Source organism: Jaculus jaculus, chromosome 9 (genome assembly GCF_020740685.1).
Source record: "Jaculus jaculus isolate mJacJac1 chromosome 9, mJacJac1.mat.Y.cur, whole genome shotgun sequence".
In the NCBI taxonomy this organism is placed as follows: domain Eukaryota; kingdom Metazoa; phylum Chordata; class Mammalia; order Rodentia; family Dipodidae; genus Jaculus; species Jaculus jaculus.
In genome coordinates this window covers 111307017-111321926 of record NC_059110.1, presented here as the reverse complement: position 1 = coordinate 111321926, position 14910 = coordinate 111307017, and the positions used below count along the sequence as shown (strand labels likewise).

Below are 14910 nucleotides of genomic sequence, written 5' to 3'. Positions count from 1 at the left end.
TGCTAACCTGAGGTAAAGTATATAGGTATATAGGTAACATGTCTAGAGTTAGAGAAAGCACCCACATGGTATATCTTATTGTAAGGAAAATACGCATGTGGTAGATTGAGACCAGAGGAAAATCATACATGTAATTAAAGTTAGAAGTTACCCCAAAGTATAAAGCAGAGGCCAACAGAAAAGCTATACAGACCAAGAAATATATATTTTGCTGATTTTTCAAGGTGGGGGTCTCACTGTCCAGTCCAGGCTGACCGGGATTTCACTATGTATTCTCTGGGTGGCCTCAAACTCATGGCAGTCCTACCTTTGCCTCCCAATTGCTGGGATTAAAGGCATGCACCATCATGCTAGGCTCAAGAAATAGTATTCTGTTACCCTCTTCCCCTCTCCCCCACACTTGCACCCAGCCAGGCTAGGTGAGAGAAGGAAAGCCACTTATATGTATCGAAGCAGAGATGAGAGGGGATTCAGAGAGACACCCCTCACCCACACGTCAACGGCCCCCTGAAGAGAGAGGGAGGGGGACTAAAGTGATGGCCTAGAAGGTAAGGTGCTTGCCTGCAAGTGTAAGGACCCCGGTTTGATTCCCCAGAACCCACATAAGTGAGATGTACATGGTGGCACATGCATCTGGATTTTGTTTGCTGTGGCTAGAGGCCCTGGTGCCTCCACTCTCAGGGTGGCCTTGAACTCATGCAGATCCTCCTACCTCTGCTTCCTGAGTGCTAGGATTAAAGGTGTGTACTACCACACCCATTCATATATTTTTAAATTTTTTATATATTTTATTTAGAGAGTAAGAAAGTGGGGGGGGGGAGAGAGAGAAAGAAAGAAAGAGAATGGATGTGTCAGGACCTCCAGCCACTGCAGACAAACTCCAGATGCATGCACCCCCTTGTGCATCTGGCTTACATGGGTCCTGGAGAATTGAAATCCAATCCTTTGGCTTTGTAGGCAAACACCTTAACTGCAGTCTCTCATTTATTTTTTAATATTTATTTATTTGCGAGGAAAGAGAGAGAGAGATGCAGATAGAGAAAGACAGAGAATGGGCACACCAGGGCCTCCAGCTACTGCAAACAAATTCCAGATGCATGCGCCACCTTGTACATCTGGCTTATGTGAATTCTGGGGAATTGAGCCTGGGCCCTTTGTCCTTTCCTCTGGCCCTTATTCATTCATTTATTGAGGTAGGGTCTAAATCTGACCCTGGCTGACCTCGAACCTGTTCTGTAGCCCATACTGGCCTTCAATGCACAGTGATCCTCTTGTGTTAACCTCCCCAGTTTGTGGGATTAAAGGCATGAGCTACCACACCTGGCTTATTTTTATTTTTATTATTAATTAATTAATTAATTTGAGAGAGAAAGAAGCAGATAGATAGAATGGGCACACCAGGGCCTGCAACCACTGCAGATGATTTGTAGACTCATACACCGCCTGTGCATCTAACTTTATCTAGGTACTGGGGAATCAAAGTCTGACCATTGGGTTTTGTAGGCAAGCACCTTAACCACTAAATCATCTCTCCAGCCCCCAATTGTGTTTTGTGACTGGGTCTCCCCTGTAGGTAAGGTTGGCCCCAAACTCGCAGTAATAATCCTGTCACAGCTTCCATAGTGCTGGAATTAAAAGTATGGGTAATCATGCTAGACTTTAATGTTTTGAAGCAAATGACATAGAAAAAAATTTTTAATAGTTCTTAGATAAACATGGGTGTTGATGAATATGAGTGGAAGTTCTCAGAAAGGGAGCATAATCATATTAAACATGTACAGTCAGGAAATCTTTTTCATCTTAAAAAAAGAGTTAATATTATGTTTTCTGATTTATATTGCAGAGTCGGAAAAGCTGAGTAAGATGAGTTCCCTCTTGGAACGGCTCCATGCAAAATTCAATCAAAATAGACCCTGGAGTGAAACAATTAAGCTTGTGCGTCAAGTCATGGTGAGGATTGTTGTGAAATGAATAAAGTTTCATGCTTAGAAAATGATTTAATAAATTAATTTCCTGTGTAAACTTAAAAAATATTTATTTTACTTTATTTATTTGAGAGAGAGAGATAGGCAGGGAGGGAAGGAAAGAGAATATGGGTGTGCCAAGGCCTTCAACAACTTCAAATGAACTCCAGATGTTTACACCCCCTTGTGCATCTGGCTTATGTGGGTCCTGGGGTCTGTAACTGTCCTGGAATTTTACTAGTAGGATAATCATGTATGTGTTCCTGAAAAATTGGTTTGATGTTTGTTTTTGACTTGCTACAGGAGAAGAGGGTTGTGATGAGCTCTGGAGGGCACCAACATTTGGTCAGCTGTTTGGAGACACTGCAGAAAGCTCTCAAAGGTTTGGAAACACTTTTTTGAAATTTCTTATTTTATGAAACTCTACATAAATACACATTTTGGAGGAGGTTAGACATATTTATTACAAATGCAAATTAAGGAAGATAACTTTTTTTTGGTATTTCAAGGTAGGGTTTTACTCTAGTTCAGGCTGACCTGGAATTCACTATGTCATCTCAGGGCGGCCTAGAACTCATGGTGATCCTCCTACCTCTGCCTTCTGAGTGCTGGGATTAAAGGCGTGCACCACCATGCCCTGCTAGGAAGATAACTTCCTATGCTAGATGTTGGTCTTACTTTACAAGCTACTGCTTTTAGTAACTGAGCCATCTTCCCAGCCCCTGCTCTTTCTTACTGTCTTTTTTTTTTTTTCTCACAGTAATCTTCCTACCACTGCCTCCCAAGTGGTGGGATTAAAGGCCCTGTGCCACCACGCCCAGCTTACTGTTACTTTCTTGTATGGAGTTCAAATGAGCTTGTTCTTGAATGTTTAAAACATTTAATTTTGGCTTTTTGAAATAGGGTTTCACTATATAGCCTAGGTTAGCTTTTAACTTGAGATCATCCTTCCTCAGCTTCCTAAGTGCTTGGATTGTAGGTTTTAGCTGATGTACCTGAACACTAATTTCCTAACATTGAATAATAAATATTGACTGGTTACCATCTGTGAGCCTGTGTTCTGGAGATTAAATGCAGTGTATCATACATGCTGAGTACAGTCTCTACCATGAAGGAACAACTCAAACCCCATTGTGTTGGTTTTGATATGTATCTTCCTTATTCTAGAATTGATGGAGATCTTGAGCTTTATGAGTAGGTAGGAATACAGGTGTGCCAATGTGCCAGGTTTTGCTTACATTAGCAGTGTTTTTTTTTTCCCCAAGTCAAAGTCACCTTGACATAATTAAGAAGAATAAAAACAGGGAAGGAGAAAGGTCTTGTAATTTCTCTTTTTACTTTTCTTTTCTCTTCTCTTTTATTTTCTTTTTTTTAATTTTTATTTGAGTGCGACACACACAGGGAGAAAGACAGATAGAGGGGGAGAGAGAGAATGGGCGTGCCAGGGCCTCCAGCCACTGCAAAAGAACTCCAGACGCGTGCGCCCCCTTGTGCATCTGGCTAATGTGGGACCTGGGGAACTGAGCCTCGAACCGAGGTCCTTAGGCTTTACAGGCAAGCGCTCAACCGCTAAGCCATCTCTCCAGCACTCTTTTAGTTTCTTTTCTTTTTGTTCTTTTGAGATATTCTTATGGTCCAGATTGACGTAGAATTAATTTACTATATAACACAGGGCTGGAATTACAGGTGTGTGCTTATAATATCTCTCCTCACCCCATTTGTGTGTGTGTGTGTGTGTGTGTGTGTGTGTGTGTGTGTGTATCTCCCTCATTTGTTTTGAGATGGCCTTACTGTGTAGCAGAAATTTTCCTTGATCTTCTGTCTTCCTGTCTCCACCTTCCAAGTGCAGAAGCTGGGGCAGCTGGTCACATTGCATTCACAGTCATAAGCTGAGAGAAGTTAATGCTGTTATTTGCTTCCTTTTTTCTTTGTTCTTTTATTTAGTCTGAGACTCTTATCCATGGGAAGGTGCCTACTATATTGGGGGTGGGTTCTTCCCTCTTTAGTTAAATGTCTCTGGGAACACCCTCAAAGACATGCCCATGGTATGTCGCCTTAGGTGATGCTAAATCAAGTCAAGTTGATGGTAACATTCCTTTTTTGTTTGTTTGTTTTTGTTTTTCAAGGCAAGGTCTTACTCTAGTCCAGGCTGACCTGGAATTAACTATGTAGTCTCAGGGTGGCTTCAAACTCATCGTGATCCTCCTACCTCTGCCTCCAGAGTGCTGGGATTAAAGGTGTGTGCCACCATGCCCGGCTGATAATAACATTCTTATTTTACCCTTATTTACCTTATTAACTTATGCCTTATATTCTTTTGTCCTGTTACTAGGCCATAGCTAAGCCGTATTAATGAACTTTGTGCAAATTGTGAGCATCTGAACTATTCAATGTTTATGGATTTGGAAGGATGGGAATACCCATTAACATTTTTTGTAAATTACTATTTTTTTAAATCTTTTTATAGTAACATCTTTACCAGCCATGACTGATCGTTTGGAGTCAATAGCAAGACAAAATGGGTATGTAGTCTTATCTTTAGGCAGAAATGTTTAACCTAGTGTTAACTTTGGGTGGCTTTGTTTATGTGTCTTCTATTAATTTTTGTTTTGATTTGTTCCTGCTAGACTGGGCTCTCATCTCAGTGCCAGTGGCACTGAATGTTACATCACGTCAGATATGTTCTATGTGGAAGTGCAGTTAGATCCTGCAGGACAGCTTTGTGATGTAAAAGTGGCTCACCATGGGGAGAATCCTGTGGTATGTGTTGTTGATATTTCACTGGAATCTGTGGGGTTTACTTAGGAACATTAATTTTAAAAGTGAATTACTGGGGGTTTAAATAGTTTGGGTTTAGGTTTTTTTATGAGCCACTGTAGAGATGATGTGACGGCTTACATCAATAGGTTTAGAATAAAATTTAGGGTAATATGGGTCCACCTCTGACATCATGCAAGGGCTTTTGACACATGGGAACACCATAGGAATCCTTTTTGTTTCATGTTAGCAAACAAGAGTTGCAGTTGAGTAAGAGGTTCTAAAGACACAGAAGCAAATCTCAGTTCCCATCTTGAAAGAGATTATAATCAAGTAGGACAGATAATCTGAAAAATCCTGTTATAAAAACAAATGTAAGCCGGGGCTGTGGTGGCGCACGCCTTTAATCCCAGCACTCAGGAGGCTGAGGTAGGGAGATCTCTGTGAGTTCAAGGTCATCCTGAGACTACATAGTGGTTTCCAGGTCAGCCTGGGCTAGTGTGAAACCTTACCTCGAAAAACCAAAAAAAAAAAAAAAAAAGTAAGCCAGGCATGGTGTTACATGCCTTTAATCCTAGCACTCAGGACGAGGCAGAGGTAGGAGGATCACTTTGAGTTTGAGGCTACCCTGAGACTTGAATTCCAGGTCAGCCTGAGCTAGAATGAGACCCTACAGACAAACAAACAAAAAGTCTGTATGGGTTCCATGATACCCTAATGTTTGGAACAAACAACTGGAAATTGTATCCTTTATAAATTCTTTTATATATTTTGGTTTTTAATGTCTCATCACAACCCTGTGGTTCACTAAATACAAGGCAGATGCTTTTGATATATTATTATAAGGGCTTTCTTTAGTTATATGTTAGTTATAAAGCATGTGCTATTAATTAAAGCTTTTAATGTCTTCAAAGGTATTAATATTATTTAATGTTTTAACATCTTTTTTTATTTCAGAGCTGTCCAGAACTTGTACAGCAGTTAAGGTGAGAAAATAACATTAACATATTTTTTGATATTGACAGTCTTGTTCAGTTTTGGGGGGGGAAGGGGAGGCAGACGGTCTTACACTATAATAGCCCAATCTGACTGTAAACTGTACATTTTCATGCTTCAGCCTCCCAAAAAACCTGAGTATAAGCACTGCTTTTTTTTTTTCCCCCTTGTGGTAGGGTCTCACTCCAGCCTAGGTTGACCTGACTCTATATTCCCAAACTGTCTTGGAACTCACAGTGATCCTCCAGCCTCTGTCTCCCAAGTGATTGATTAAAGGCGTGCACCACTATGCCTTGCCTATGAACTATTATTATTATTTGGCTTTTCAAGATAGGATCTCCTTTTATCCCTGGCTGACATGGAATTCATTATATAGTCATGGGCTGACTTCAAACTCACAGTAATCCTCCTACCTCTGCCTCCCAGGCGCTGGGATTAAAGGGGTGCACCACCATGCCTGGCTAATAATTATTTACTTATATTTTAAAGTTTTTAAAAAATATTTTATTTGGCTGGAGAGATGGCTTAGTACTTAAGGCTTTTGCCTGCAAAGCCAAAGGATCCTGGTTCTATTCTCCAGAACCTACCTAAGCCAGATATGCAAGAGAGCACATGCATCTGGAATTTGTTTGCAGTGGCTGGTGGCCCTGGCACACCCATTCTCTCTTTTTCTCTCTCAAATAAATATATTTAAAAGTATTTTATCTATTTATTTGTGAGAAAGAGAGAATGGGTATGCCAGGACCTTTAGCCACTGCAAACACCAGACGCAATGCTCTCTTGTGCATCTGGCTTATAGGGGACTTGGGGGATCGAACCAGGTACCTTAGGCTTCACAGGCAAACTCATTAACTGCTAAGCCATTTCACCAGCCCCAATTTTTTTTAAACAAAGTAATGGGGCCTTGAACCGGGGTCCTTAGGCTTCACAGGCAAGCGCTTAACCATTAAGCCATCTCTCCAGTCCCTGTTTTTTTTTTTTTTTTTTCTTTTTCTGAGATGGGGTCTCACTCTAGCCCAGGCTGACCTGGAATTCACTATGGAGTATCAGGGTGGCCTCGAACTCATGGCAATCCTCCTACCTCTGCTTCCCGAGTGCTGGGATTAAAGGCCTGCACCACCACACCCAGTCTAGAAGGCCAAATTCCATCACACTTTTTCCCATTAAAAAAAAAAAATCGGTAGCCGGGCGTGGTGGCTCACGCCTTTAATCCCAGTACTTGGGAGGCAGAGGTAGAAGGATCACTGTGAGTTCAAGGCCACCCTGAGACTCCATAGTGAATTCCAGGTCAGCCGGGGCTAGAGTGAGACCTCGAAAAACCAGAAAAAAAGAATTGGCATTTCAGGGCCTCCAGTCACTGCAGTTGAACTCCAGACAAGTGTGTGACCTTGCCTGCTTGCATCACTTATGCATCTGGCTTATGTGGAACCTGGGCTCCTAGGCTTCGCATGTGTAGCTGACAGCTTCAGGTTCGCTCAGTCACAGTTAAGGAGGAAGGGATATTTATTGAAAATTACAGATCCAGGGGGAGTTCCATAATAGCAGAAGAAGCTGGCCTGCCTTCACAGGTCCAAGCAGGCAGAGAACAGCACAAGCCTAAAAGCCAAAAGCCACACAGCACAGCACACTTCAGGAATTCCAGCTAGCACACTTTGCATATTTCTAGATTGAAATCTCTAACACTGTCTCTAGCCAGGTGGCTGTAATGCAAACTACAAACTAAAAAAATAGTGAATTTATTGGGAGCCATCTATTCAGACTACCACAGCAGGCCAGTGCCTTCATTGCTAAGCCATCTCTCCAACTCTATTTTATTTTTTTGTTTTTTCAAGGTAGGGTCTTACTTTAGCCTGAGCTGACCTGGAATTCACTGTGTAGTTGCAGAGTGGCCTTGGATTTACAGTAATCCTCCTACCTCTGTTTCTGGAGTGCTGGCATTAAAGGCGTGCACTACCATGCCTGCCTCCCAAGCCCTATTTTTTTTTATTTAAACAGTTTTTTTTAATGTATTTTATTTATTTATTTATTTGAGACAGGGACAGGAAGAGGCAGAGATAAAGAGAATGTATGCACCAGGGCCTACAGCTACTGCAAATTAACTCTAGACGCATGCGCCCCTTGTGCATCTGCCAGCTCTATTTTTTAAGTATTTATTATTTACTTGTTTCAGAGAAGATACAGAGGCAGATACAGAATGGGCCTCTGTAAAGGAACTCCAGATGCATATGCCACCTTGTGTATCTCGCTTTATGTGAGTACTAGGGAATTGAACCTGGGTCCTTTGGCTTTGTAAGCAAGAGCCTTAATTGGTAAGCCATCTGTCCAGCCCTTAATTATTTTATTTATTTATTTAATTTTTGAAGTATGGTCTTGCTCTAGCCCAGGCTGACTTGGAATTCACTATGTACTATGTATTCATAGTGTGACCTCAAACTCATGGTGATCTTCCTACCTCTGCCTCCTAAGTGCTGGAATTAAAGGCGTGTGCCACCATGCCCAGCACACCTGGCTTTTTTTAAAAAAAAAAAAAATTATTTTATTTAGGAGAGGGAGATAGACAAAAAGACAGTGATTATAGGTACTCCAGGGTCTCCTGCCATTGCAAATGAACTTCAGTTGTATGGGTCACTTTATGCATCTGGCTTTAGGTGTGTACTAGGGAATTGAACCTGGGTTGCCAAGCTTTTTGTCTTGTCAAGGTTCTTTTTTTTTTTTTATGATTTTTTGAGGTAGAGTCTCACTCTAGCTCAGGTTGACCTGGAATTTACTATGTAGTTTCAGAGTGGCCTCACACAGTGATCCTCCTACCTCTGCCTCCCGAGTCCTGATTAAAGGTGTGTGCTACCATGCCAAGCTATTTTTTCTGAAATAATTAAAAAATGTTTTTATTTATTTATTTGAGAGAGACAGATGAGAGAGAGAGTGGAAAGAGAGCAAGAAAGAATGTATGGGCATGTCAAAGAGACTCCAGATGCCAGCATCACTTTGTGCATCTGACTTTCATGGATACTGGGGGATCAAACCTTGGCTATCTAGCTTTACTAGTAAGTGCCTTTTAAGTGCTGAGCCATCTCTACAGCCCTCTTCTTTTTTTTTTTTTTGTGGTTCTAAGAACTGAATTTGGGGCCTTGTTCTTGCTAGACAAACATTTTCATAGATCTGCATCTTCAGCTCAGGCCCTGAACTCATTATCTCCTGTAACCATCACCAGGATGCTGGTATTACAGTTTCATAGGTATGCATAGATCTACATCTCCAGGTCAGGCCTTGAATTCATAGTTTTCCTGTCATAGTCTCCAGGGTGCTAGGATTATAGCCATGTGCCATTACACTCAGCTCTGAGTCAGCATGTGCATGGTGCACACTTTTAATCCCAGCAGGCAGAGGTAGGAGGATCGCCTGTGAGTTCTAGGCCACCCTGAGACTACATAGTGAAGTTTAGGTCAGCCTGGGCTAGAGCAAGACCCTACCTTGGGGGGAAAAATGTGTGTCACCATGACTGGCTAGTTTATTTTCCCAATATTTTATTTATTTATTTACGAATGAGAGAGACAGAGAGAGCGGCACTGGGCAAGTCAGGGCCTCTAGCCACTGCAAACAAACTCCAGATGCGCCACCTGTGCATCTGGCTTATGTGGGACCTGGAGAATCAAACGTGACCTTTTAGGCTTCGTAGTCAAACAACTTAATCACTAAGCCATCTTCCCAGTCCCTCCCCCATTGAATATTTATTTTTATGTGATAGTTTTATTTGTTTGCAAAAAAAGAAAATGGGTGTGCCAGGAACTCTTGCCAATGTAAACAAACTGTAGATGCATGTACCAGTTTGTGCCATCTGCCTTTAAGTTGGAACTAGGGAATAAAACTTGTACTAGCAGGGTTTACAAGTAAGCTCCTTTAACTGTTAAGCCATCTTCCCATCCCTTTACCTGATTTTTTTTTTTTTAATTTTTATTTTTATTTATTTATTTGAGAGTGACAGACACAGAGAGAAAGACAGGTAGAGGGAGAGAGAGAGAATGGGCGCGCCAGGGCTTCCAGCCTCTGCAAATGAACTCCAGACGCGTGCACCCCCTTGTGCATCTGGCTAATGTGGGTCCTGGGGAACCAAGCCTCGAACCGGGGTCCTTAGGCTTCACAGGCAAGCGCTTAACCGCTAAGCCATCTCTTCAGCCCTACCTGATATTTTTAAACAAATATTTCTTTTTATTTACTTGAGAGAGAGAATGAGTACGCCAGGGCCACTGCAAATGAACACCACAGGCATACACCACTTTCTGCATCTGTTTTACGTGGGTACTGGGGATTCAAACCAGGGTCCTTAGGCTTTGCAGGCAAGTGCCTTAACTACTAAGTCATCTCTAAAGCCCTTGATATGTATTTATTTAGTTTTGAGAGAGAGAAAGAGGCAGTGATAGAGAGAGATAGAGGGAATGGGCATGCCAGGGCCTCTAGCCACTGCAAACAAACTCCAGATACGTGCATCACTCTGTGCATATGGCTTTACATGGGCACTGGTAATCAAACCCAGGTCCTTAGGCTTTGTAAGTTAGCAGCACCTTAACTGCTGTGCCATCTCTCTCTTGACTTTTTTTTCCCCCCTAGGTAGGGACTCACACTAGCCCAGGCTGACCTGGGATTCACTATGTAGTCTCAGGGTGGCCTTGAACTCAGAGTGATCCCTACCTCTGCTTCCCAAGTGCTGGGATTAAATTCATGCACCACCATGCCCCACGGAAAGCAATTAATTTAAACTAGGTTTAGTATTTCTAGAGCTAATTATATGAATTATTGTGTGTATATAGATGTATTTTATACATTTTTGTTGTGCTAGTGATTGAACCTAGTGGCCCTGTGCATGCTAGGTGAATATTTAACCATGGTACTATATCCTGAACTTCATCTTTACTTTTTTGTGATGCTGGAGATGGAGCCTAGGATTCCATCACTAAACTACAGTCTGAGACCTATTACCCACTTTTTTTTTTCTTCCCCCTGAGATGGGATCTTGCTGCGTACCTCAGGCTGAGTTTGAACTCAAAGTCCTCCTCTCTCAGCTTCCTGAGTGCTAGGATTATAGGGACATGCCTTCAAGCCCTGCTGCTTCCCCCCCCCCCCCCCTTGATGTAGGGTCTCATTCTAGTCCAGGCTGACCTGGAATTCAGTATGTAGTCTCAGGGTGGCCTCAAACTCATGGTGAATCCTCCTACCTCTGCCTCCTGAGTTCTGGGATTTAAGGTGTCCCGCTGGTCCCTGTTGCCTTTTTTGACTTTTCTTTTGGATATTATTATCACTTTCTTCAGAAAAATGGAGTAGAAAGAGAAATTAAGGAATTTCCCTTTCTTTCTATTTTATTTATTCATTTTTATTAACTTCCATGATTATAAAAAATATCCCATAGGGTCTCATGCTAGCCCAGGTTGACCTGGAGTTTACTGTGTAGTCTTAGGGTGGCCTAGATCTCACAGTGAATCCTTCTACCTCTACCTGGGGAATACTGCAATAAAAGGCATGTGCCACCATGCCCAGCTCCCTCCCCCCGCTTCTTTCTTCTTGGTTTGTTGAGTCAGGGTCTCACACAAGCTCAAGCTGACCTGGGTTTTCACTGTGTTATCTCAGGTTGGCCACGAACTCACAGAAATCCTCCTACCTCTGTCCCCCAGCATCTTCCTTTTCTTAATTCCAAAAATCTTGGAGAAAAGTAATTGAAGTAGAGGGTTTGTTGTTGTTGTTTGGTTTTTCACCGTAGGGCTTCCCTCTAGCCCAGGCTTACCTGGAATTCACTATGTGGTCTCAGGGTGGCCTCAAACTCATGGCGATCCTCCCACCTTTGCCTCTTGAGTGCTGGGATTAAAGGTGTGTGCCACAACGCCGGCTGAAGCAAATTCTTATGTCATTTTTATATAATTATGATTTGAGCATTGTTTTTTACTTTGTAGGCTGGAGTAGTATTTTCATACTGTATTTTCTCTTTCCCCTTTTCCCTTAAATCCTTATAGGGAAAAAAATTTTGATGAATTCTCTAAGCACCTTAAGGGCCTTGTCAATCTGTATAACCTTCCTGGAGATAAGTAAGTATTTTATTTATTCCTTTTTTTTTCCTTTGAAAAAAATCAGCATAGGTCTGTAAGTCACTGTTGATTTGAAATCTGTTTTGTCTGCCATGTTTTATTCTTATTTTTGTTCATATTGTAATCTATAGTTAAGTTTTTCATTTGTTTATACAGATATCTTTTTAAAATTTTTTTTTATTTTTGAGGTAGGATCTCACTCTGGCCCAGACTGAGCTGGAGTTATGTAGTCTCAGGGTACCCTCAAACTCATGGTGATCCTCCTGCCTCTGCCTCCCAAATGCTATTTTTCCTTCTTCCTTATGACTGGTCTTGAACTCACTTGTTCCTCCTATCTCAGCTTCCTGAGTGCTGAGATTAGAGGTTTGGTGCCAGCACACCCAGGCCATGTATTTTATTTTAAATAGACAGTATTTTCCCTAATTGATTGTAACAACAGAAGATAGACTATATAATCCCTGAAATTCTGTTAACTTAATGATTTTCAAGATGAAAGGAATTAGTGGTTATGGAACTGGCCTGTCATTTTTGAACTTTTTTTCTTTTTTTTTTTTTTTTTTGGTTTTTCGAGGTAGGGTCTCACTCTAGCCCAGGCTGACTTGGAATTCAGTATGGAATCTCAGGGTGGCCTCAAACTCATGGCAGTCCTCCTACCTCTGCCTCCCGAGTGCTGGGATTAAAGGCATGCGCCACCACGCCCGGCTGGCCTGTCATTTTTAATTTTAATGTAATTGGGATTCAGTTAACCCACTTAGTACTGCCCTGCCCTCCCCCCCCTTTTTTTTTCTTTTTGAGGTAGGTCTCACTGTAGCCCAGGCTGATTAGAACTCACTTTGTAGTCCCAGGATGGTCTGGAACTCACAGTGATCCCAACTCACAGTCTCCTCCCAAGTGCTGTAATTAAAGGCATGTGCCACCATGCCTTGAAATGTTTCTCTTTTTATTTATGTTTTATTTATAGATTTGCGAGAGAGAAAGAGGTAGATAGAATGAGAATGGGCACCCCAGGTCCTCTAGCCATTGTAAATGAACTCTAGGCACATGTGCCACCTTGTGCATCTGCCTTTACATGGGTTCCGGGGAAATCAAACCTGGGTCTTTTGTCTTTGCCAGAAAGTGCCTTATCTGCTAAGCCATCTCTTTAGCCCAAAATTATTATTAGTAGTATTTTTTAAAATTATGTTTTATTTATTAGAGAGAGAAGAGAGAGGCCTGGGCCTCTAGCCACTGCAGACAAACTTGACACATGTGCCATTTTGTGCCTCTGGCTTATGTGAGTCCTGGAGAACCTGGGTCCTTTGGCTTTGCAGGCAAGTGCCTTAACTGCTAAGCCACCTTTCCAGCCTCAAAATTATTACTATTTTTAATACTTTTATTTATTTGTTAGCAATCAGAGACAGAGACACAGAGAGAATGGGCTCTCCAGGGCCTCTTGTCACTGGGAATGAATTCCAAATACATGTGATACTTTGTCCAACTATGGGTACAGTGGAATTAAATCAGGCCATCAAGCTTTGCGAGCAAATGCCTTTAACTGCTGAGCCATCTTTCTAGCCCCTAGTTGCTTTTGTCGTTTTTTTAAATCTTATTTTCTTTTTTCTCAATTTTTAAAAACATTTTCCATGATTATAAAAAAAATCCCATGGTAATACCCTCTCTCCCCACTTTTCCCCTTTGAAATTCCATTCTCCATCATATCCCCTCCCCATCTAAATAAGTCTTTTATTTTGATGTCGTGATCTTTCCCTCCTCTTATGATGGTCTTGTGTAGGTAGTGTCAGGCACTATGAGGTCGTGGATATCGAGGCCGTTTTATGTCTGGAGGGAGCATGTTGTAAGGAGTCCTACCCTTCCTTTGGCTCTTACATTCTTTCTGCCACCTCTTCCACATTAGACCCTGAGCCTTGGAAGATGTCATAGAGATATTACTCAGTACTCCAGTCACTTCTTTCCAGCACCATGATACCTTCTGAGTCGTCCCAAGGTCACTGCCATCTGAAAAGAGAAGATTCTCTACCCAAAGTTTGAGTAGCATTAGTATAAGTGTATGAATATTAAGAGAAATGCTTAACTGGGCAGTTTGGTGAGCATAATATATACATTTAGCCAGACACTAGCAGATGTTACACCCCTAGGACTCATGACAACCCCTGTTTTAAGTTTTCAGTGTCAGGGATGTATTCCCTCCCATGGAGCAGACCTTCTGTCCAACTAGAGAGTGGTTGGTTTCCTCCATAACAGACATGCCACTATTGCACCCATTGGCTTATTTGGCCTGGCTGGCCAAATTCAAGGCTTGCAGTGTTCACTGTTGAGTATCTTCACTGGTGATTTCTCTTTCTCCCATTGAACTGCATGTAGTATATAGCTTTTTCTAGCTTTCTGTCAGCTGGTCTGCATGGAGGAAGGTTTCAGCTTAGCTCTAGCTTGATTTCTCAGTGATCTTGCAGCCCAAACCTGTGGAGTATTCAGTAATAGGGTCTTAACATCTATTCCTGGTGGGAAGCTAAGATCCTCAGCAATAGCCTATAATGTTTTGGGGTCATCAGTGACCTCTCAGGCCAACAACTCATTGGAAGGTATCTCATCCCTGGCACTGAAATTTTTCTAGTAACAATCTATGGCTTCTGAGTGAGTGTTCATTGTACAAAAAAGGAGGTTTCCATATTATTTATTTAGAGCCTCTTAGATTTTGATTAGCCCTCCCTCCACATTTCCTTTACTCAATCTCTTCCCCTGAGTTTTATTCCTAATCACACAGAAGTCCAATCATTTGTAGCTAGGATCCACATATGAGAGAGAACATGTGACATTTGGCTTCCTGGGCTTGGGTTACCTCACTAAGTATAATCCTTTCCAGATCCATCCATTTCTCTGCAAATTTTTTATATAAATATATATATATATTTTCGATGTAGGGTCTCATTTTGGCCCTGGCTGACCTGGAATTAACTATTTAGTCTGAACGTGGCCTTGAACTCATGACAGTCCTCCTACCTCTGCCTCCCGAGTGCTGAGATTAAAGGCATGTGCCACTACACCAGGTTATTTAGTTTTTTGATTTCTTTGTATATCCTAGATATTAACCCTCTGTCAGATATATAGCTGGCAAAAATTTCCTC

At 41.8% G+C, this 14910-nt stretch overlaps 1 protein-coding gene across 4 annotated transcripts in view; it reads left to right on the top strand.

Moving 5' to 3' along the window:
- The window catches only part of Med1 (mediator complex subunit 1), a 67135-nt gene that overhangs the window by 19309 nt on the left and 32916 nt on the right, over nucleotides 1-14910 (top strand). For 3 of the 4 annotated variants that reach the window (XM_004655480.2, XM_004655479.2, XM_045157946.1), the window contains exons 3-8: nucleotides 1844-1950; nucleotides 2268-2346; nucleotides 4432-4486; nucleotides 4592-4724; nucleotides 5679-5707; nucleotides 11717-11788. In XM_004655480.2, the coding sequence (XP_004655537.1) occupies nucleotides 1844-1950; nucleotides 2268-2346; nucleotides 4432-4486; nucleotides 4592-4724; nucleotides 5679-5707; nucleotides 11717-11788 (475 nt within the window). Of the gene's footprint in view, nucleotides 1-1843; nucleotides 1951-2267; nucleotides 2347-4431; nucleotides 4487-4591; nucleotides 4725-5678; nucleotides 5708-11716; nucleotides 11789-14910 lie in introns of those variants that run through there. The other variant, XM_045157945.1, reaches the window with a different exon arrangement.